The following is a 24,736-nucleotide window of genomic DNA, read 5'->3' on the forward strand; positions in this document are numbered from 1 at the left end:
AACATGTAGCTCGACTTGAATTGCCTTCTTTCACTGAAAGTACTGCCAAACAACACTTTTTCTGCTCACGAATTCCATTTTCACTTTCTCACAGCCTACTGCATTCGAACGGTCCACCTACTGTAGCGAGTGGAAATAAGGTGTGTCCCCTTTAAGAACTGCGCGCCGTATGTTTCGTGCGCCTCGAACACATGCCCATGTATGCGGGTTATTTCTGTTTGATGCTCATTTTTACCTTATTTTGTTAAGTAACGCTGTGGACGGTAGAACGTGTGACAGACAGTTACACAAGTTCGATTGTGGAATAAAGTGCGAGTTGTGAGATGCCAATCGCCTCCGTGAGTCTGTCTGCTCTGCAATAACTACTACAGGCTTGTTCGACTTGAACCGGCGCTGCACAGACAGATGAGTTTATGACATCAAAGTCCCGCGAGAGCAATTCAAAAGCATAAGGAGCCGTCTGCTCTCTATTCGTTCACGCGGTACTTTGATGTCATTCACTGATCGGTGACTTCGACGTAGCGCGCGTAGTGCAAGCCTAGGGTTCGGTTCGGTGGAAAAAAATTCTGAGGTTCGGCAGAAACCGAACCCCGTTAAAAAGCCCAATATTCGGCCGAATCCGAATCCGAATCCTGGATTCGGTGCATCCCTAGTTTCTACACCCAAATAAGAATTTATGCACTCTTTCATTAGTATGGTTCTTAAAATGTTCTTTATATATGATTATGTGCTCGTTTGTGATTTTACATCGCAGTTTGTAAACGGGCCTTTTATTTTGGTTTGGTGGTGTGATGTCATAAGGCTGCGCTGCTCTGTTGCGAGTTCAACCAAGGGGGTAATCCACCAGCCGGAAACTGAAGTCTCCCCGGGGGCCGCCATTGGCTAACAAGCCTTCACCTGCTGTTAGCATTCCATTGACTCCCATTCATTTTCGCGTCGCTTTGACAGCGAATAACTTTACATCTGAGGCGTTTAAAGACTCCATTTGTCCATTGTTTATTTCTAAAGAAACACGACAATGTATAAAAGGCTCCATTACCTTGTATCTTACGTTATGGCCCCGTAGAAGCCATTTTTGTAAAAATAGGGTAACGATTGCGTCGCACAGTAGAGTAATTACCGTATAGACAGAAGTAGAAGCTCGCGCGCAATCGGGGGGACGTGGAGGCATAACGTCAAGGGAGAAGCCTATAGAGAGTCATAAAGTTGATCCTGCTGCTAGCTCATGAACAGCTAATACTCACGCTCTCCGTCTCTGCAAGATTCGTAAAGAAATGATTCAGATTCCTCTTGGCACAGCTACTAGAAGACGTACAGCTGTCAGACAGGCTGCTCGCGTCACATCTACGTCGTCAAGCTCAGTTTGAGCCTGCGCAGTGCGCTTGGCAATCAGGAAGTGAGTGCTTCTAATTGACTTCACTTTTCTCCGTTGAAGTCTATTGGGTCGCTGTGTCCATTTCTTTTACTGTCTATGAGTTCAACTCTGCCGTACACACCATGGTTGTTCAGTGTTCTCCTGAGTACTCATGATCATTAGCATCAGCCAACTTGAGAGACCCCTTTAGTTGCTTAGAACTTACCCTGGGCTCCTTTGTGACCTCCCTCGACCACTCCATAATTGCCATGATACACTTCCTCAAACACGTGTTGTGAAGTACATAATTTGTCTAATTTGTTTGATTGGGTTTCTCTTTGTCTAGTTTTAGGACTTCTGATGGTGTTTTGGGTCATATATTTATGCAGAATAGAAAAGTCTAAAAGGTTCACAAACTTTCTGTCATCACTGTACATCTGATGCATCATACTCAAGAAGTATCAGTTCTTTCTGAAGTTACAGATAACTTTACTAAACTAATCTAGAGAAATAATATATAATTTGATTCTAGCAAATCATGTGACATATAGTGAAAGAGAAACTAAACTAAAAATGTCCTATTAAACTAAACATTTCTTGCATCATTGTGAAGTTGAACAGATGAGAAGACTGGTTCAATTTAACTGAAGCATTCTACCCATATAGCTGATCAACAATGTTATAATTATATATATATTTTTTGTAGCTGTTATGTATCGTGCGGATTGTTCAATTGATTGTTCAATGGGCTCGTCAATTTCAGTATGCTGACCAATGCTGTAAATTCCATACCAAATATGTAATTATTCTTGGTAAAAAAAAAAAAAAGACACAGCGAAATATTTGGGGGTGGAGAAGGAAATCAATCTGACAATTACATTTATGCATTTAGCTACATTTACATTTAGTCATTTAGCAGACGCTTTTATCCAAAGCGACTTACAACTGAGGACTAAAGCAAGCGAGTCATCGTGAAGAGGCATTCCAGTACGAACTCCTGAGGAGTCTGTTTTGCGATACCACAAGGTCCTCCGACTTGTCAAAAGTGGCCCAAGAAAGACAGATTCCTATAACAGCGTGGGAGTGGACCGAAACACAATTGTGAACCAAGCACCAATTGCAGAGCTGGCTGCAGTTAGCCCTGACATGTTCAAGCTCCTGAGGGCTGGTTTCCAAAAAGGAGACAGTCTGTAAAAACAAATGTTTGGCTCAGTGTATTTTAGAGCCAAAAGCAAAGTCTCATATGTGCTATGAAACAGGCCAATGACCTGTTAGACATTCTGAAAAAGTAGTTCAATTAGAGCTTAAGTACATTTTAAGCAGCATTTTTACTTATGACTGCTTTTGTTCTAGTGGTACTAATCATCCCACCCCCTTTGTCACAGTGTGGGTTTTGTGTCTTGTTCCTTGTTCTTGTCTGTCATGTGATTCCCTGAGTCTCGTCCCGCCGAGACCGCCCTGCCAGAGTCTCGTCCCGCCGAGACCGCCCTGCCGGAGTTTCTCCCTGCCGAGCCTGAGCTTCACATCAGTCCTGCTGATGTTCACGTTTTACAGTTTTATTGACCTATTTCCAAGGTTGAAGCACTGATTGAGTGATTACATGAAACATGATACATTTCAGCAAGTTGTAGGCTACTGTATCTTCCAACATAGTTAATTTGAGTTTATTTACTATTAACAAAAGAGCTTTAGATCAGTTCACGTGCCGCTTGAACCGAGGTGCTACAGCGATTTGTCACGTCACTTTAAAGAGCGCCAAAACGGTATTTATTGTTTGAATTTCGTAATAAACTTGACATAATTTGAAAGCTGAGACTTTGTTTCATATCAAAAGTAACCTGCCTTGTCTTGTCTATCGGTGTCAGTGGCCTCTTTGCTTCGGGATTTTTCATTGCCTGAAAAAACGGAGAATGTCAACACAATGCGTGAGATTTAGCAGCCTCACCAACACTGCATTATATCTATTAAAAACCGAACAAAATTGCAGCCCCTGCGAGATTTTATAATCGCACTGGGGTGGGGGTTTTGGAGATAACTGGCCGAGCCTATGTCTACGTCAGCCCTGCCGAGCCTGCGCTCCCCGTCAGTCCCTCCGAACCAGCGCATCTCGTCATGCATGCCGAGCCAGAAACTGTTCACGTCATGCCCGCCGAGCCAGAGACTGTTCACGTCATGCACGCCGAGCCAGAAACTGTTCACGTCATGCCTGCCGAGCCAGAGACTGTTCACGTCATGCCTGCCGAGCCAGAAACTGTTCACGTCACGTCTGCCGAGCCAGAGACTGTTCACGTCATGCACGCCGAGCCAGAAACTGTTCACGTCATGCCTGCCGAGCCAGAGACTGTTCACGTCATGCCTGCCGAGCCAGAAACTGTTCACGTCATGCCCGCCGAGCCAGAGACTGTTCACGTCATGCACGCCGAGCCAGAAACTGTTCACGTCATGCCTGCCGAGCCAGAAACTGTTCACGTCATGCCTGCCGAGCCAGAAACTGTTCACGTCATGCACGCCGAGCCAGAAACTGTTCACGTCATGGCCGCCGAGCCAGAGACTTTTCACATCATGGCCACTGAGCCAGAAACTGTTCACGTGATGGTTCCCAAGCCTGTCCCTGAGCCTGTCCCGGTACCAGTCCCTGTCCTAGAGCCTGTCCCAGAGGCTATTCCTGACTCTGTCATTCCCCCCAAGAATTTTTTTTTTGGGGGGGGGCTATACGTTGTCGCCGTGGCTGCCCAAAGGGCCATGGCCACGCAAAGGGTCGTCTCCACCATGGCCGCCCGAAGGGGCGTCTCCGCCATTGGCGCCTGCACAACCTGCTCCTTCCTGGTCCCCTGAACTTCCAGCTCCGCTAAGGCCGTCTGCTCAGCCTGCTCTGCCCTGGCCGCCTGCTCTGCCCTGGAGGCTTCCTGCCCCAGATAGGCCACGCCCTGGTCAACCTTCAGGGTCAACCTTCAGGGCACCCACCCCTGTTGATGTTTTACGGCACGAGGTCACGCCTTTTTGAGAGGGGGCGTACTGTCACAGTCATCGTCTGCACTATACTGTCTTTGTTTGCACTACACTTCCCAGAATCCCTCTTGTCTTCACACCTGCACTCAATCCCTCATTTACCCACACCTGATCATCATCCTCATCCGTGTCACCTGTGCTCACCTCGTTATTGTTCATTTGTGTTTGTATTTAGTTCTCTTCTGTTCAGTTAGTCCTGGTCGGTTTTTGGAGATGTTACGTTGTGTTTATGTTACATTGTGCGTCTGCCTGCCTGTACCTGTTTATGTTATTTTGTATTAGTAAAAGTTTAAATTAGAACTTTGGACTCGTTCCTCTTCTTCTGCCCGCGCCACGCCCGTGACAATATCAAGGCAAGGGTCATTCAATTAATTAATTAATTTAATTAATTAAAGGTAGGGTAGGGGGGATTTTTCTAAAAAAAAAAAAATTCAAAACTTTATATATCAATGCATAATTAAAATGTAAGTACTCTGAAAAGTCGAGTGTCTGTAGTCTTCTCAGGGCTGCAATAAACACAGCTACTTATTCTATTAACTCCCACCCCCTCCCGTCTGGGCTCCTTCCAAAGCCACGCCCCCAAAACACATGAACGTGAAACACATCAGCTGGAGGATGAGTTTACCAGCGCGAGCGGAGAGGAGCGCAGTGCATGTAGTGACATCATGTCAGAATCACATGTAATAAAATACCTAACCTTACTAATACCTTTATCATTATGAATATAAACAACTAACATGTGTAGGGTATGGACCAATCAGACACACACTAATTATTCATTATATATGTAGCAGTTGTTAGTAATTGCCGTTGGCATAATGACGGGGCGGGTCTATTTCGCATGATTTAGTGGACTATAAAAGCAGCGCGGTAGTGCCTTTGGGATGTGTGTCCCATCGTCACGAGTGACGTTATCCATTTCCGGCGTGTCATGGAATTGTCTGTCTGGTAAGGAGCTGCTGTTGTGGCTGTACTTCTACGTGTTGATCTTGAGTAAAGTTTTTATTTACTTATCTGGCTCCTCTTCCTATAGTGTGGACTGAGGACTCCGGTGATACATTATAGCGACGTGCGTTGCAATAGGATGTTTTAGTGCCGCAAGTTCAAACCGGTAGGTTGTTTTATTATTAGTCGTGTTGTTATGGGGTGGGTTAATTAATCTTGTCCTTATCTTTCCGTGATATGACAGAGTGCGGGACGTTGCAGTGGGCTTTCTGTTGGCTGCTCTCTTTTGCCAGTGCTGTTTTCTTTGTTGCTGTTCGTATGGTTGGGATTTGGACGGATAAATCCTCACATGACGACGCTTGAAGTGTGCTGAATCTCCCTCAGCGGGGTGCTGCAGTATAGACCGGCAGATCGACTGCACCTTGCCGGTGATCAGTGCTCACGTGCTGTTGCGTGGCGTTTTGCCGATATTCTGTGTGAGTTCCGAAGCTGGACACTTTAACGTCTGCTGGAGTGGCCGCCTGCAGATTCGGCAACGTAACTCGCCTTCTCTTCCTCCACAACCCCTCGAAACAGTTTGACCATTCACTAGCCATTCACTAGCCAATGTCGAGATGGAAAGCGCTTTTGTGTTTTAATGGTTCCCTTTAATTGGTTTATTTCTTTATTTTGTTCTTTATGATGTTTGTGAATGAGATCTGGTATAATTTAAATGATTGGTTCATTCTTGAGATTTATTTTTCTTTATTCGTACTAGCCAAGTTTCTGTGAATTATTTTCTTTTTGTTGTTTTTTCTTTTTCTTTGGTCAACATGTTTGTGTATTTATCTTTTTGATTATTATTATTATTTTCTTGTGGGATTGTGAGTTTTTTTTGTGATCTGGTTGATTGCTTACCCAGTATTCTAGATCAGTTATTAAGCAATCTCTCTTCGACCAGTTTGTGAATTTACTTAGTTGTGCATTTATTATTTAATTTTGTTTGTTAAGGTTTTGTGTAGGTTGTTTATGATTGCATGTTCTTTTGAGTACCAAGTTTTAGGAAAATAAGTGTGTATGTGTAATTGGAACTTTTGCTCTCTCTCCAGGGGGGTCGGGGACCCAGACCCGTGTGTGTGTGGACGAGCCTTCCTCTCTGTTTGGTGGCGGGTTCCTCTTCCGTGTGCGGTGGTTCACATTTCAGGTGCAGTGTGAGTGCACGTGTGGTTGCCGTGGTTCCTTGAGGATAGGCGAGTGGTTCTCAGCCCTGGAGCAGGTGTAGCAGTGTGTGTGTGCGATATCCTTTTTTTACTTGACTATTGGTACATGCTGTTTAATGGTTGTTAATAAAATTATATTTTTGTACTAGACCTCTGTTTCTGATCTTGACTCAGCCGTAACCGAACTTGTGTGCTTTAAATCATTCTGAAAGGCGATTCCCTGGTAATGTTGCCTCTGGGGTGGCGTAGTCGAGCATTTTAGAGGTGTAAATTTGTGTTTCAGTTTACACTCCCCCTATCAAATCAGAGAGATGCCACATATACAAAGGTTTATGAAACTCCAAAACTAACAGCCCAAGTGAACGAACACAAGGGCAGAAACAGTGTCATGTTACAGGGCTGATAAGGATATTTTACGACCTCTAAGGAATGTGGCCACATGCGCAAGAGAGAGACAATGTGAAGACAGAAACCCTCTTTAAAACAGACTTTGCTGCATTAATCATAGACTAACTGATCTATAAATGAACATGCATAAAACTGTGAAAGAAACAGTGTAAATGGTTTACTGTCTTGTGTACTATTATGTATTATGGTATGTACCTTGGTATACAACCAACTAACGATCAATGTAACCTCACCTGTATCATGCCTCCTACCTAATTAATCCTCATTTAATGACTCACACTTTGATGTACATCACCTTCTTCTAGAATGCAGTGTGGATGTGTTATATCTATCTGAGCATTAATCCTTTAGAACCTGAAGCTAAAATATGTGTTTTCTCACATTTTTATTTTTTGACTGTAAAATTCTAAAACAATGTGCTATCTTCATGTGCAATGTGTCATCTTTTTCAGAAAAAGATTAGCTTTCAACAAATTACAGTTATTGACCATTATTGTGTGTGGTGAGTTTGTAAATAGAATTTAAATAGACAAAAATAAAAAAAAGAAGAATAAATTTACTGATTTTTATTTAGAAAAAGGGAGAAAAATCACGAACGAAAGAAACTAACACTTTTAAGTTGAAAAATGAACTATAATACATATATACAAGTCTTTTTGTGACATTGGGTTGCACAGTTTTCATTTAGGACACTTGTATTCATACACGCACACATACAAACGCATGTATTCATAGGCACGCACACATACACATGCACACACCACATGCTAAGATCCGTGAAAGAGTAACGGCCATCCGCCTTCCAAGTTTCATTAAAAACCATCCCAATCCCCTCTTCCGCTGTCTACCACTTCTTTCACCATGTATTTGTCCATTTCTTTTATTATTTTATGCAATCCAAAATACTCTAACCTGCCGCGCTTCGTATCTGTGGAAAAAATCCTTCCTTCCCGCTCTGCTAGAAAGCGGCTGTCATTTGCTGACGAAAAGCATGACATTACCGTAATAAGCCGTATATTGCCGAAAACCGCATGTTGTCTACTGTCAGGGGCCAAGAGTATTTTATGTATTTTATAACCATTTGAATGGTTTTGATAGTGCAAACGGTTGAAGAGTTACGGTAAAATGAATACAGCTTAGTCAGCTGTGTCGTCGATGACACATCCGGTTCTAAAGGGTTAATGAAGGTCTAACCACGCTTGCGACAAAGACTCGTAAATTAACTAGAGCAAACCTCTCTCTCGGACATTTCACCTTGTTTATTGGTCGGGTCAACCCTTAGGGGTTGGATCTCTCTCGGGCTTTATTAGAGACAGTCCACAGTGACCTCCCTCTCTTAGTTTTTCATCCAGCCGCAACACTGTTTCTGGTGATACTGGGAAACCCCTTCCCCCTCAACAGGGCCCAGGGCCCAGCAGGCCTCGATCCAACCAGATTTTGGCTCATGCAGGAGAGAGAAGACTCTCTCACAAAGAACCAAGGACAATCTCAGGAGTTTTGGAACAACGACTACAACCAACAACGACTCCAATCACCCACTCTTCCTCACTTCTCCTGGGTGCTCGGCGTAGCCTCAACAGGGCCCCAGGTCTTGACCAAACCAGCCATGTGCTCCTGGAGAAAGAGAACTCTCAACCAACTTCCACTTGACACTGCCGGAACCATCAACCACTCCCACTACACATGCAAGTATTCAATTCAATGAAATGTGAAAATGAAATTCTGATGGTTCTTCTCATAGTTAGATGGATCTTCTCCATCGTTACATGATTCCATCTCTCACTCCTTTTCTCTACACATGTATTTATGTATGTTTGTTTAGTTTAGTTATGTTTATGATTTAGTTAATAAAACTCGTGCACAATATGTAGTTGATTCTGATTTGCTTGCAAAACAAAGCCTCTTTTACGATCTTGATCTTGCTACATGCTCAAAGCGCTGTACATGCTAAGAAATAGTTACTCTTCTGTGGCCATGGAAGATACCCTTTTCTTAGAATAAATTAATAATCAAAAGAGTTCGTTGGACGAACTGATTAATTGATTGTAATATTAATTTAGCCATGGCAAGTTAATCCAATTTACTGACCCAAATATTCATAATTAATCATAACAAGTTATTATTGATTATTAATATTTCATGGAGCTAGGTTTGTTACACATGGCTGTTAGTACTCACTATCAACTAGCATATCGATACTGGTAAAGTTTAAAATATATTGAGTTTGAAGTTTGATTCGGTAACGAGCTAGTAACGAGTAATTCGGTAACGAGCTAAAAACAGCTGCATTTAAACATGTTTTCCCATTACCATCAGTTACACTGTGATGAAGGAGAATTTTGTGTAAGATTCATAACATATACGTATAGATCCTAAAATACTCTTGGATCGACTACAAAACTACACTGGTGTTCAGGGACAGGCATTAAGCTGGTTTAGATCGTACTTATCAGACCGTTTCCATTTTGTCTGTTTAAATGGGATAATGAAGATAATGTCAGTAGACTATGGTTTGTTGGTTTAGTTGTATAGTTTGCATAGTAGTTACAGTTATTACGTCCTGTGTATTTTGCGTGAATGAAGCTACTCTAAAGCTGCGTCTTAGTTGGTGCTTATCTTGGCGAAAGTCGAGTACAAATCAGCATTAAGTTTTAACATCTACTCTCGTGTAATGGAAATCATGGAGTGCCGCAAGGATCGGTGTTAGGCCCTCTGCTATTCTCAATATATATGCTGCCACTTGGTAATATTATAAGAAAACATGGAATTAATTTCCACGGTTATGCTGATGACACTCAATTATATATTTCATCACGACCAGATGACAACACTAACTTATCTAAATTGACAGAGTGTCTTAAAGATATAAAATGCTGGATGACTTTAATGACCTTTAATGACTGGATGACCTCAATAAACAAGCTACAGTTCGTGCAAAATGCAGCTGCTTGAGTTCTTACTAGGTCAAGAAAATATGATCATATAACACCAATTTTATCATCTCTACACTGGTTACCTATTAAGTTCCATATCAATTCAAAAGTATTACTACTGACCTATAAAGCCCTAAATGGTTTAGCTCCTGTGTTTTTCAATGGACCTTTTATCGCCCTACAATCCATCGCGTTCTTTAAGATCACTAAATTCGAGGCTTCTGGTCATTCCTAGGATATCTAAGTCCACTAAAGGAGGGAGGGCGTTCTCACATTTAGCTCCTAAACTCTGGAATAGCCTTCCTGATATCGTTCGAGGCTCAGACTCGCTGTCCCAGTTTAAAACTAGATTAAAGACGCATCTCTTTAGCCAAGCATTCACATAATGCTTACATTTTATGCTTACCTTTTATATGGCTGCCGTCGCATCATCCAGGTGGATGCTGCACATTGGTAGTGGTTGAGGAGATTCCCCCCCTTCTATGTAAAGCGCTTTGAGTACCCAGAAAAGCGCTATATAAATGTAACAAATTATTATTATTATTACAAATTATTATACTACTGTTGAATCAGATTGAATGCATTAATGACTACTGGACTACTCCAACAGACTAATGGCCTTAATTGGGCCGCATAGTAATAGTATTTTAGGCATAGAAGACTTAACCCACCATTTTCTTTGCTTAACTGTAGCGTTTTAAATCTTATTCTGGGTTTTTTACCCTGCCATAAAAATCTAGATATTAATTTATTGCATTCTATAAATTGTTGGTTCGGAATTTCCACTGAAAGTGTCTGATAGAGATACAATAATTTTGGTAGAATAATTAATTTTGGTAGAATAATTATTCGCACAGAGTCAATTCTGGAATTTAGGCTGAAACTTATTAGGTCAGATTTTATTTTCTTAATCAAAGGACCATAATTTAAATAATATAAGTCTGAATAGTCTCCCGATATGCTTACTCCTAAGTAATTAATTGATTTAGTATCCCATTTTAAATTATATTTCTCTTTAATTTGTCTAGGTGGATCATAATTTAGTGTTAGTACCTGGGTTATGGAAACATTGAGTAACCCGATATAGCCTCATACCCCTTGAGAAAGTTAAATAGTGTAGGGAGGGACTTTGTGAATTGGCTCATATATAACAATATATCGTCCGCGAAGAGAGCTAATTTAGGCTCTCCCGACTCCATTTCTATCCCTTTAATTGAATGGTTCTGCGTAATCCATTGGCTCAGTGGTTCAATAAATAGGGCAAATAGAAGTGGAGAGATGGGGCATCCTTTCTTGTGCCTCGCTCTAATTGAAATGGATCTGATAAATCCCCATTCATTTTAATCCTTGCACAAGGTTTATCATACATTGTCTTAATTATTTCAGTAAAGTTCTTGTGAAATCTGAATTTTGTTAATACTCTATATAAAAAGTTTTTTCCCTCACTTTGTTAATATTTAGTGCACACTTTTGGGACTACTGCTATTGTGACTAAGCCATCATTTCTTGTACAGGACCGTTATTACCATCATGCCTCGTCACACTGCTTTACAGACACGCTTGTTTTGCACACAACACTCAAACATAGAACCAGGAAACAAGAAACAGTTTCAGTTCAGGGAAAGAGAAACTGAAGTGTAGTTGAGCTGTTGTGTGTTTGTGTCTCTGTATTTATGCAGTAAAATGGCAGAAGCCAGGTTTTCTCAGGATGAGTTCCTGTGTTCAGTGTGTCAGGATCTCCTGAAGGATCCAGTGACCATTCCCTGTGGACACAGTTTCTGTAAGATCTGTATTACAGGCCGCTGGGATCAGGAGGATGAGAAGAGAGTCTACAGCTGCCCTCAGTGCAGACAGACCTTCAGAACAAGACATGCTTTAGCTAAAAACACCATGCTGGCTGAAGTGGTGGAGAAACTGAAGAAGCGTAAACTTCCTGCTGACTGTTACGCTGGAGCTGGAGATGTGCAGTGTGACGTCTGTACTGGAAGAAAACGCAAAGCCATCAAGTCCTGTCTGGGGTGTCTGGAGTCTTACTGTCAGAGTCACCTTGAACAACATGAGAGTTTGTGTAAAAGAAAGAGACACAATCTGACTGATGCCACTGGACGACTGCAGGAGATGATCTGCCAGAAACACGACAAGCTCCTTGAGGTTTTCTGCCGCACTGATCAGAAGTGTATATGTGTGTTGTGTATGATGGATGAACATAAAAACCACAACACAGTATCAGCTGCAGCGCAGAGGACAAAGAAACAGGTATGAACTTAAAGAGGTCCCTTATGCTTATTTACAGGTTCATAATGTTGTTTACGGGGTCTACTAGAATACATTTAAACCATTTAATGTCTGTTTTCACCCTTTGTCTGAACACTGTTCAGTTTCTTTAAAACTCGCCTTTTGAAAATCGCTGTCTGTCTGATTGGTCAGCCGGTCCAGTCTGTTGTGATTGGTCTACTGCTTAACGTTTGTGTCTGAAATGTAATGCACCTTAAAATAAAGAAAACATAAACGACGATGGGGAGGTGAAGTGATGCCGGAAGAACTGTCGCTGTGACGGTTCAATGACTGCTGCTTATATACGCTCTCAACGATGATTGACAGGACTGAATGATTAGGCTCCTCCTGAACCTATGTTTGCAACTTCATTTATTACATCTGACTAGCATCGAACTGCATTGTTCAGAAAACAGTTGTTATAGAAGAAAACTCAAGACTACAATGGAGGCGTTTCAGGGAGTTCAGACACTGATATTTTTGAGCCAAATACTAGTTTGCTTTGCAAGAAAGGCCAGCAGCGCCTGTATTGCCTTAGGAAGCTGGACAAGTTTAATGTGGACAAGACCCTGATGACCCTTTTCTATAGGTCCTTTGTTGAGTCAGTTGTCACTTTCTCCTTAATCTGCTGGTATGGGTCCATTACTGTAAAACAAAAAAACTTCCTTTGCAGGTTAAATAAAGGTGAGCTCTGCATCACAGATTCTAAGCAGAAAGGCCTGGAGGAACTTTATCTGAAGCAGATGCTAAGACGGGTTGAATCTATCCTGTCTGATAGTTCTCATCCCTTATAGGCTGAATTTCAGATGTTGCCATCCGGATCACGCTTTAAACTTCCAAAATTCAGAACAATCAGATATAAACACTCTTTTGTACCTGCAGCCATTCTACTTCTTAATTCTATAAAGAACCCTAGATAACTTATTGACTTACAATTTATTGATTGTTTACTGTTTTTTTCATTGTTTTAACTATGCCTGTGAGGTTCACATTCTTTGTATTGTGTGTGTGATTTGTACTATACTATCTGCTGCACAACAAATTACCCCATCGGGGACAATAAAGTAACTAACTAAACTAAACTTCACTTCACTTTACTTTTTTCACTTCACTTACCATGTAAGATCTGTAACCTCTCAGTATCACCACTTCACCGATATTGGATTCATATCTGTTTACCTGATGATTTGTGTGATGATTTGTGTGATGTTTCTCCTGTTACTGGTTTGTCCTTTAGCACCAGCTGAAGGAGACGCAGAGGTCGTTCCAGCAGAGGATCCAGCAGAGAGAGAAAGATCTTCAGCAGCTGAGAGAGGCTGTGGCGTCTCATAAGGCGAGTCTGGAGAAGAAGAGAAGTTTGAGACGTCTCAGTCAGGAATCACTGAAGCTCACTGTGTGATTGTGATGTGTTTGTAACAGCGCTCTGCACAGACAGCAGTGGAGGACAGTGAGAGGATCTTCACTGAGCTCATCCGCTCCATTGAGAGAAGCCGCTCTGAGGCGACACAGCGGATCAGAGACCAGGAAAAGACTGCAGTGAGTCGAGCTGAAGGACGACTGGAGCAACTGGAGCAGGAGATCAATGATCTGAGGAGGAGAGACGCTGAGCTGGAGCAGCTTTCACACACACAGGATCACATCCATTTCCTGCAGGTAACAGAGATCTAGAAGAACAGGGTCATAGTGGACTTGAGCAAGAGACTCACAGAGAAACATTTCATGAGAGCAGAATGAGCCGTTGACTGCAATGTTGATCTGTTTGTTCGGTTATTATCATCATCAGTCAGACTCTCTTCTGATCATCGTCTTTTGAAAGAGACACACTTACAAATGCAGTTCAGCTCTGGAAATCTCTTAGGAAACCCTTTCCTAAAAGATATATTAAACTTCCAGACACCAACAGCTCAAAACTTCACTAATATTTAAAGTTTTTTTTACCTAATTCCACCCAGCTAGATTTCCCATTATCTCTTTACTTATCTTTTTACAATCTTTTGATTACCAAAATCAGATCATTTTCAAACCTGCTGAAACCTATTTTTATATCATCATCAGTCAGCATACCTGTCAACACTCCCGTTTTTCTCCCGTTTTTTAGCCCTATCTCCCAGACCCCTCCCGGTTTGTTATTTCTCCCGGGAAACTCCCGTAATTTGCATGGCCCAAACTCCTTTATGAATAATCGGAACAATATGTTTGTCTAATGTTGACCAGTTGCCAGATCTTGTATTAAATGCATTATATTCACACAATCCACACACCATATACAATTTCAAACCCGTTTGTCATCTCAACCTGGCAACCTATAACCCAGTTGCGCAGTCGCGGAAAGCTTAACCCGAAATAGAGTGCGGCGCGGGACTAGATTTGATGGCCGAGTGCGAGCGCGGGCGGTAATGCACTCACTCTGTGTGTGTGAGAATAAAACGATTCGCGGGACTCCCGCAAACTAGAAATATTTATGAATAAAACACAAAAAACTAATACATTTTTATTCATCTGTTGCAGAAAAGCAACAATAACAACAAAAACGATTTACAGGCCAGAGTTTATATTTATAACATGTTTGCAGCGTTGAGCGATGTAGCCAATCACAGACATATGTGTTGATTTCTTGAACGCAATGGCCAATCAGAAGCATTTAAGATAGACTCCCCTCACCGCTCAAAACTTTTTTGTTCAGTGCTGAATTCTGTATGCTGGCAAATCCTCTAATTATAACAAACAAAGTGTATATATTATGAAAGATGCACTGTGCAGTCAGCTACATTGATAATAACAGAAATGTGTAAAAGAGAACACATCAAATTCCTGATCAAATCTACTCAACCCTGTCATGTGACGCCATTGATGCACTTGATCTGTTACATTTATGTTATTGCCAGTTCACATAGAGTGTCAAACGCAAGAACTTATAACTCTAACATGATGTCATGAATATGAGAAGAATGAAGCTGATGCTGTGAAAGTGCTGGATTGAGGAGAGTTACTAAAGATCAACAAGAGCCGCACAAATCTGACAGTAGTGCAGGTTATTGATGAAGTGTGGAGGTGATGAGCTTTGATTTCTGTTTTCTGTAGAGTTTCCAGTCTCTCTCAGCTCCTCCTGAATCTACAGACGTAAATGACAATCCCTTCAGTTCTCTCTCCTCTTTTGATGGCGTGAGAGAATCTGTCCTTCGGCTGAGAGACAAACTGGAGGATTTCTGCAAAGAGGAGCTCAAGAAGATCATCTCTGACAGAGGTAAAGTCCTGGAGATTCTGCTCTCAGAAATGATCCTCCATCATCTCATATCATGTAGAACAGGGGTCGGCAAGTAAGGTTGGCATCGGGCCAAAAAAAAATTTTTACACTAGATGGCGGGCCAGAACATAATTTCAGAAATTAATTGATAATTAAAAGTAGGACAGTCATTAACAAAAAGCCACATTTGTGTGGCGGTGTCCGGGTTTTACGCTGGATAAATTAATAAAGCAGTAGTGACTAGGGATGACTCACGATTTTCGAATATTCGATTTGTTGATTTAATTATAGAATATCGAATAGGCTGTGCGATTATTGTCTTAAAAAATCCCCATGTTTTCGGTGCTGATTCAGTGGTGACACCGTGTTCATGTAACCAGAAGGTGACGCTGTCAATAATGCAAAAGCTGTCACAAGGAACCAGCAAAAGTAATGATTATGAATGTTTCAAATATAGCAAGGAAACATTTTAATTGTTTATTAATAAATTTGTGTTAATAAAATAAAAAATAATAATAGTTTAGTAATAAAATTGTGACCGCAGTAGTTAACTCGCCTATAGAGAGAAATGCACATTTCATATGGATTACATAAGCAGAGAGTAGCTAGTTGATTTCTTTTCGTTTTGAATTGTTTCGTTTAAAATTAGACATTTTTAAGCTTTCTATATATTTCTCGTGTCTGTGAGGCAGCAACGCTGAGTTTCGGTTCATTTATGAGAAGAGCTCCAGTTCACGAGCAATGCAATCTCGCCAGCGCCTCCATGTCCTGATTATATTGTCTGCTATATTTGCTTCTTATTTATTAAATCCTGGCAATTGGTTGATGAAACACTGATTAAAAATAAGATACAAATGATACAAAACAAAATTCATTTTTTAGAAAGGCAAAACAAAACTTAATGAAGTGGTCAAAATCATGTCTGACCCCAACCCATGTCTCCCGATATATTGCGGCATCTTGCAACACATCCCGCCTTGCTAAAACACACATGTGGGAGATGCGGAATGGATAAAAATAACTAAAAAAATAAAAGAGGACTTGAATAAGCCCATTAATGGCATTTTTGAGTCATGCTCTTAACAAACTGTTTTATTTCCTCTTTCCATATTGTGAATAGCCTAAAAAATGTGTATCATTTAATTTGCTTGTTACACAATGGAGCCAAACTTATTGTAATAATTATTTGATGTAGCCTAGGCTACTTTTAAACTTAGAATTATTCCTTGGCATCCTCACATACTAAACTGCATTTTTTTTAATTGTTTCCGTGCAGAGTGATGTTAACATTTAAGATAGCTGGTGAGAGAAAATGGCACTATCAAAGAGTCTAAAGAGGAAAGTTGACAGCGAAAATAGCCATACAAAGAATAATGAAAAGACAACTATGCGTTCATCCTACCTAGTTTTGTAAATGCAAAGCCGGTGTGTCTTATCTGCAACAAAGTTGTCGCTGTTTGGAATATAATATTAGACATTTCATGACGGCTATTTTAGAGGTGTGTCTAGCGATCCACAGACTCTTTTGAATGTCTTTCAGAACTTTTCAGGCTGCGGCGCAGGCCAGATATTATTGCTGGCGGGCCAGTTTTTATTGCAGGGGCCGACCCCTGATGTAGAAGATCATATTAGAAATGTCTTAGGAACGGATGCAGGGATCGTTTTGTCTTGACATGATAATCATACCCTTCATGTCTGTTGATTTCCACAGTCACTTTCACCAACATTGTTCCCAGAACCAGGAACGACTTCCTACAATGTAAGTCACTAATGCCTGGCTCACACTACAGGAGTTTTAAAATCCTAACCGATTGTGAAATCTGGTTGCACACTTAAGGGTGAATTTTTGCAGATTTTCTTCCCTCAAATCTTAAACATGCACACTACAAAAAACATTATTAAGATTATTGTGTCAGAGGAAGTGCCTCACGTGATCTCACACAGCAGATCAGAAGCTGAAAAGCGGATGTACACAAAATATCTGTCCTTCAGATAAAGTCATATTCGTAAAAAGGTTGCCGTGACCAAGGAAAGCGAAATCTTTCAAAAATCATCCTTTTATCATTTAAGGATATTTCCAATGAATGGCGTCAGTGCTGGTCAATTCAATGAATCAATGCCATTGATCTCTATGAAGTGACTCTATGAAGTGATCTCTATGAAGTGCCAATGCGCCGCATTGTTCAACTAGTACAATGTGAAGTTTATGCACCAATAACATCCTAACTATTAGCATAAGATATCGCAATCTTCTTCTTCTGAGGTAAATCCAGTGTAAACTCACAGCATGTCTTCCAAACTTGATAAAAAGCAGAAAAATGACGAAGTTTCTCTTCTCTCTTCATGCTTTGTTTTGAGGTAATGAGGGCTTTTACTAGCCTGGTTAAAACCAGACCATCTCAGTTGTAACTGAGTTATGGTCTGGCAAAGCGTCATAGACAAATCATTTCCAGAGGGGCGTCACCAACGGAAGTCGCGGATAGACCTAAAACCAATCAGAGCAATGAAGGAGATGACGTATGCAGAGCGGCAGAAACATCTCCGAGTGTTGTTCTTTGCTCAGTTTTTAACTAAAAGGAAACGTTCAAATCGCTTAATCGCGATAGCTGATTGGAACGAGTGATGTTCGACGGCGGCATCCATCTTTGTAATGTAGGCTACAAAATCTGCTTCAAAATCCCTGCGCTGTCGTCATCGTGTAAAGCCCGCCCCAACGTTTCTGATTGGTGCCTTGATTTCGGCGGATTGGAAATGAGTTTGAATGAGCTCTTTGCCAGACTAACTTTCAGAGCAAATCTAAATTTGCCGGAAGTTGTCTGGGTTTTCCCAGGCTAGGCTTTTACAGTTCACGTGGACGATTTGCATCTGATTTGCTCGTGCGCGCCTGGGTGTGATCACATTAGAGATAATGAGCACTCGTTTGAGAAACTGTACATCTCGTTGCTTTCATACGGATTACTTAAACAGAGCATATTTGTTGTCAATATAAATTACATCATTTAAAAACAGAGACTTCAAGCTTTGTACAGACATAACTCTCACGTGTGGGTGGCAAGTATTCGCTGAGTTACAGATCATTTTCTGTCGTGTTTCAGAATGAACTTCACACTGAGAGAGACGGCAGAACGCGCATCATGTTTATTTTCTTTATTTTACGAAACACAAATAAAGTCTCAAATAAACAAATAAAAGAAGACATTTAACAGTTTTGAATGATGTATAACACTTGCCTTTATGACAAAAATCGACAGAGTTATTTGAGTCTCTTTAGCACTGATAAGAAAAAAAGTGAGCTGAAATTTCCTCACCACAGCCCTACTTGTTTCTTATTGGCTATTGTGACATTACTGACATAATCACAGTCTTGCTCATCCCGATTTAAAATCCTAAATATCAAACATGTTTGATATGATCGGGGTGAACCCGATTTGTGTGAGAACAGATGCAAGATTCGACCCGTGAACGCCTCAGATTACCAGATAATCGGAACCGATTGAGGACCTGAAGTGTGTTCATGTTCTTTTTGTAGAAGGTGAAAGAAAACATGACAGAAGAGATTTAGAGTTGATCATGTAAATTTGCTTTTCTCAAAGAAGAACATCGGGGGGAGCAACGTTTTCTGGGGAGCAATGGAGATTTGTGGGATGCACATCCAGGGCACGAAGCTCCCGTTCCACCACATCCCAAAGATGCTCTATTGGGTTGAGATCTGGTGGGTGTGGGGGTCATTTTAGTACAGTGAACTCATTGTCATGTTCAAGAAACCAATTTAAAATGATTCGAGCTTTGTGACATGGTACATTATCCTGCTGGAAGTAGCCATCAGAGGATGGGTACATGGTGGTCATAAAGGGATGGACATGGTCAGAAACAATGCTCAGGTAGGCCGTGGCATTTAAACGATGCCCAATTGGCACTAAGGGGCCTAAAGTGTGCCAAGAAAACATCCCCCACACCATTACACCACCACCACCACCACCAGCCTGCACAGTGGTAACAAGGCATGATGGATCCATGTTCTCATTCTGTTTACGCCAAATTCTGACTCTACCATCTGAATGTCTCAACAGAAATCGAGACTCATCAGACCAGGCAACATTTTTCCAGTCTTCAACTGTCCAATTTTGGTGAGCTCTGGCAAATTGTAGCCTCTTTTTCCTATTTGTAGTGGAGATGAGTGGTACCCGGTGGGGTCTTCTGCTGTTGTAGCCCATCCGCCTCAAGGTTGTGCGTGTTGTGGCTTCACAAATGCTTTGCTGCATACCTCGGTTGTAACGAGTGGTTATTTCAGTCAAAGTTGCTCTTCTATCAGCTTGAATCAGTCGGCCCATTCTCCTCTGACCTCTAGCATCAACAAGGCATTTTCACCCACAGGACTGCCGCATACTGGATGCTTTTCCCTTTTCACACCATTCTTTGTAAACCCTAGAAATGGTTGTGCGCGAAAATCCCAGTAACTGAGCAGACTGTGAAATACTCAGACTGGCCCGTCTGGCACCAACAACCATGCCACGCTCAAAATTGCTTAAATTACCTTTCTTTCCCATTCTGACATTCAGTTTGGAGTTCAGGAGATTGTCTTGACCAGGACCACACCTCTAAATGCATTGAAGCAACTGCCATGTGATGTGTGCCATGATTGGTTGATTAGATAATTGCATTAATGAGAAATTGAACAGGTGTTCCTAATAATCATTTAGGTGAGTGTACAACATGCATTCCTACGTATAGCGTACGTGACAAAGGTTTTTAATGTTTTAGAAAAGAAAGAAGTCTCTTCTGCTCACCAAGGCTGAATTTATTTGATCCAAGATACAGTAAAAACAGGAATATTGTGAAATATCCCTATGATTTTTAAAGAAACATTTTCTATTTGAATATATTTTAAAATGTAAAATAAAAATGTGGAATGTGTGTTTTTCATCGATGAGCAGAGAGATTGAAATATGAAATAAAAAATAGAAATGTGGATTATTTTCAATTATTTAAAATATGAAAATGCAAAATGGTCTGCACTTTAAAAATACATTTATTAGGTTCAAGCAGGAGATAAAAAAAATTAAAAATGTTTCAGCTATTTGCCTTTGTCAGTTAAAATAGAAATGTTTATTAACATAATGTCTTTACTGGCTTTTATAAACATGGACGTAAATCAAGACATATAATATATTATTAGTAATTCAATATATTCTTCAAAAACAGGATATCTAAATAAAATAATCATAATTCCTGATTCGGATGTGTTTTCTCTCCATCAGATTCTCATCCGCTCACTCTGGATCTGAACACAGTGAATAAAGACCTCTGTCTGTCTGAGAGGAACAGAATGATTACTAACACTAACACAGTCCAGCCGTATCCTGATCATCCAGACAGATTTAATGATGTGTATCAGGTGTTGTGTAGAGAGAGTGTGTGTGGACGCTGTTACTGGGAGATTGAGTGGAGTGGTGATTATGTGTTTATATCAGTGTCATATAAGAGCATCAGCAGGAAGGGATCGGGTGATGAGTGTGGATTTGGATCTAATGCTCAGTCCTGGAGTTTGATCTGCTCTTCCTCCAGTTACTCATTCAGACACAATAACAGAGAGACTAAACTCCCTGTAAAGCCCATCAGCAGTAGAGCAGGAGTGCGTGTGGATCACAGGAGAATAGGAGTGTATGTGGATCACAGTGCAGGAACTCTGTCCTTCTACAGCGTCTCTGACACATCGAGCCTCATACACACAGTCCAGACCACATTCACTCACACACTCTATCCTGGGTTTAGGCTTGATCCTGGATTATCTCTTTATAACACACCATCAGTGAAACTGTTGATGAGTGAGAACAGACTGTAGAGAGATTCTACCCATAATGCTTTGAGCTGCATGATAAACCAGTAACAGTGAGATGTTATAAAGTCTCTTATTTTCTCTTCATTACATTAATACTACAGTTGAACATCTGTCAGTGAAATAACATGTCAGAATAAATGTGTGTAATGAATCCTCATATAGACAGTAAGGTCATGTGTGTTTGTGAGTCACAATGAGTGATGCCGTGTATCTGTGCTTTTCTCAAACTATATTTGTATTGATGGAAATCAGTCATTCAGTTCTTATTGTCGTGTCACATAAATCATTTTTATTATTACCATCAAACGTATGTTTCAACTGAAATGATCACACACAGGATTCATTAAAAATGTGTTATTCAATAAAAGAAATTGCCATGTAAAATTGCTAAATGTCAGGTTATTAATAAATGTAAAACATATAGACTCAAATCATCTGTTCATACTGTAAACCCTTCATCAGTAAAAGTATTTACCTAAATTATTATTATTTTTTATTTATCAGGGACAATGCACAAAGTACATTAATCTTGCGAAAAGATGTTTTGTGCCAGAGTTAGCCGAAGCTAATTTTCATCCGCAGTCCCCGGGCAGGTACTCACAATTTTTAAAACATTACATTACAAAACCACTATCAATAGTAAAACTTATGGCAAATAGGCTACACATAATATTAGTCAACAAAGATCATTTTAAAACAGACAGATGTTCAAAATGAGAGAACATAATCAAAAGACCATCTCTACCCATAATATATACATTAAATGTGCCGATGCTGACACAGCTGGTTCTCAAGGATATATTTCTTTAAGTGTTGAGAAAAATGGTTCAGATCTATAGACAGCTTTAAACTGTTGGGGAGTTGATTCCATTGTTTAATGAATTTAAAAGAATAAGCTGTCTGTGCAAAGGCTGAGGATCTTTTCGGGATAGCAAGATTTCTGTGAACAGTGGATCGGTTCGTTTGTTCTGAATAAAGTTTTATGAATTTTTTCATTGAGGGAGGAGCAAGGTTATTAATCATTTTAAAAACAGTTCTCATATTTGTAAATTGAATTAGGGAATCAAAACTTAATACTTTGTATTTACGTAAAATATTGCAATGATGATAGCGAGGGGCTTTTCTGTCAAGCATCTTTAACGCCTGATTATAGACTGATCTGGGGTGCGTTTCCCGAAAGCATCGTTAGCCAACTATGGTCGCAAGTTCCGTCGTTACCAATAGAGTTCAATGGGATTTGCGACCAACTTGCGACCATAGTTGGGTAACGATGCTTTCGGGAAACGCACCCCTGAGCGGTTTAAGTGTAGTCTCGTCGGCCTGAGACCAACAGGACAAGCAATAAGTGATGTGAAAAGAAATCATGGCATTAAAATACATGAAAGATGCCTCAATTGTCAAACTATTCCTAATATGTTTAAAAATTTAAATATTATATTTAATGGAGTTAGAACGTTTTTTAATATGTTTTTTAAAACTTAACGTTTGATCTAGAAGGGACACCTAGATATTTAGTCTCTGTCACGATAGTAATTTTTTGCCCATTAAAATAAATGTTAGGCATATCTTTTACTTTGTTTGACTTAGCGAAGAACATTCCAACAGTTTTTTTTAGTATTTAGTGTTAAGCAAGAAGTTTTTAGCCAATTACTTATTTTGTCCATAGCTGAGGACAATTTAGTGGCTACTTGCTCCATATCCCTCCCATGTGTATAGATGACAGCATCATCTGCATACATGATGATGTCTACGCCCCTGCACACAGTCGGGATATCATTTATGTAAATACTGAACAACAAGGGTCCCAGAATTGATCCTTGCGGGACCCCTGTTGTGCTGGGTCTCAGAGTGGACAATACATTTTTTTACCCTCACACATTGCATCCGATTTGCAAGATATGATTGTATCCAATGCAATGTGTCTATAGACAGATTATACTTAGAAATCTTAGACAGGAGGACACTGTGGTTTACCGTGTCAAATGCCTTTCGTAAGTCCAAAAACACGGCACCCACCGTGCCCCCTCCGTCCAAGCTGACTTTTATATTTTCCATCAGATCGCAGCAGGCTGCGTCAGTGGAATGATTACATCTAAAGCCGAACTGCATTGGGTGTAACAAATTATTCCGGTCGAAGTGATCGGTTAGCTGCTTTATAATGGCTTTCTCGACAATTTTAGATACTACAGGCATTATGCTAATAAGCCTGTAGTTGCTCATTTCATTTTTACCTCCAGATTTGTATATTGGGATTATAACTGCAGTTTTATTTTAATAATACGTTTAATAATACGTTTTATTTTATTAAGCACCTTTAAAAGCAGCTTTTCATTTTGATATACACATTTAGATTAAATATTCCACTCTCATTAATGGAGTTAAGTACTTAAATTACAAAAAGTAATTATCCAGTTAAGAGTTAAGTGGGCCCTGGAAAGCTTGCGGTATTACCTCCTCGGAAGAGAGTTCGACCTGGAGACAGACCACCGAGCCCTGACCTGGATACACTCTATGAAAGATCACAATGCCAGAGTCATGAGAAGGTACCTTTCACTGCAGCCCTTTAACTTTAAAATCCGGCACAGACCTGGAAGGCTAAACGTGGTTGCCGACTATTTGTCCAGGTTTCCGGCCAGTACTCGGCTAGCAGAGGAGGAAGGTGATGTGACAAATCAGTCTGACCGTCACCGCTGAGGGAGCAGCACTGGCATACCCGCATACACACTTATATACGCACAACGCACATACATACTGACCTCATTCATCCATGTCGATCCTCCCTGCCTTTGCCGCTATCGTCGGAGCGGGTGCACACGCGATGCCGATAGCACATGGACATTCTTCCATTCTCCCCTCTCCCTTCCATATCCATTTCCTGATCGTTTCATACACTTACACTGCACTGTCTTGTTGGTTCGCCCTGTTTTGTTTGTCTGTGTGGGCGTAGTCAGTCTTCCGGCGGGGAAGTTTCGCCAGCCAAACCGAACGATCGAGCGGCCGCCGCTTATGACGTCACGGCCGGGTCGCGCCGGCGAATCAAAACCGGAAGCTGACGAAACCATTGTCTAGGGTGAATAGGTGTCCGTGTGTGTGTTCAAATGGAAAAAGTATGTGTTAAGTGTATTATGTGTTAATGTATTATGTGTTTATTATTAATATATATATATATATATATATATATATTGGGAATTGATTATTATTCATGATCAAATAGATTAAGTATTTGTATGTGTATTAACTGTTATATGTTCCTGGAATTGGTGTGGCCCAAAAAGGGGCGGGGGTTGGCCTATTTAAGCCAAGGCCAAACCTGAAGTCAGGACTTGTTAACCAAGTCGGAGCAAGAGTGCAACTGCGGTGCCTCAAGCAAACCTGTGTGTACGGTGGATACGTGTTGGAGGGTTTTTGTCTTTATTTATTTATTTATTTTTGATACTTTTTAGGTTTTTGTGTTCACCAGTATATATACTTCACTGAGGACTGTTTTCTTATTGGCAATGTAAATAAATTACATCTTGCACAAGAGTGCTC

General features: G+C 40.6%; 1 protein-coding gene across 1 annotated transcript; it reads left to right on the top strand.

Annotated features, from left to right (window-relative positions):
- Positions 1-11,497: 11,497 nt before the first annotated feature.
- LOC130070672 (tripartite motif-containing protein 16-like) lies at positions 11,498-21,334 on the top strand. The gene is made up of 6 exons (XM_056235155.1): positions 11,498-12,104; positions 13,360-13,455; positions 13,542-13,775; positions 15,204-15,366; positions 17,078-17,125; positions 20,625-21,334. The coding sequence occupies exons 1-6, from the start codon at positions 11,532-11,534 to the stop codon at positions 21,206-21,208; spliced, it is 1,698 nt and encodes a 565-aa protein (XP_056091130.1). The 5' UTR covers positions 11,498-11,531; the 3' UTR covers positions 21,209-21,334.
- The last annotated feature ends 3,402 nt before the right edge of the window (positions 21,335-24,736 follow it).

This window comes from Rhinichthys klamathensis, unplaced genomic scaffold (assembly GCF_029890125.1).
Source record: "Rhinichthys klamathensis goyatoka isolate OS25496 unplaced genomic scaffold, OSU_Roscu_1.1 h1tg000018l_1, whole genome shotgun sequence".
NCBI lineage: Eukaryota > Metazoa > Chordata > Actinopteri > Cypriniformes > Leuciscidae > Rhinichthys > Rhinichthys klamathensis.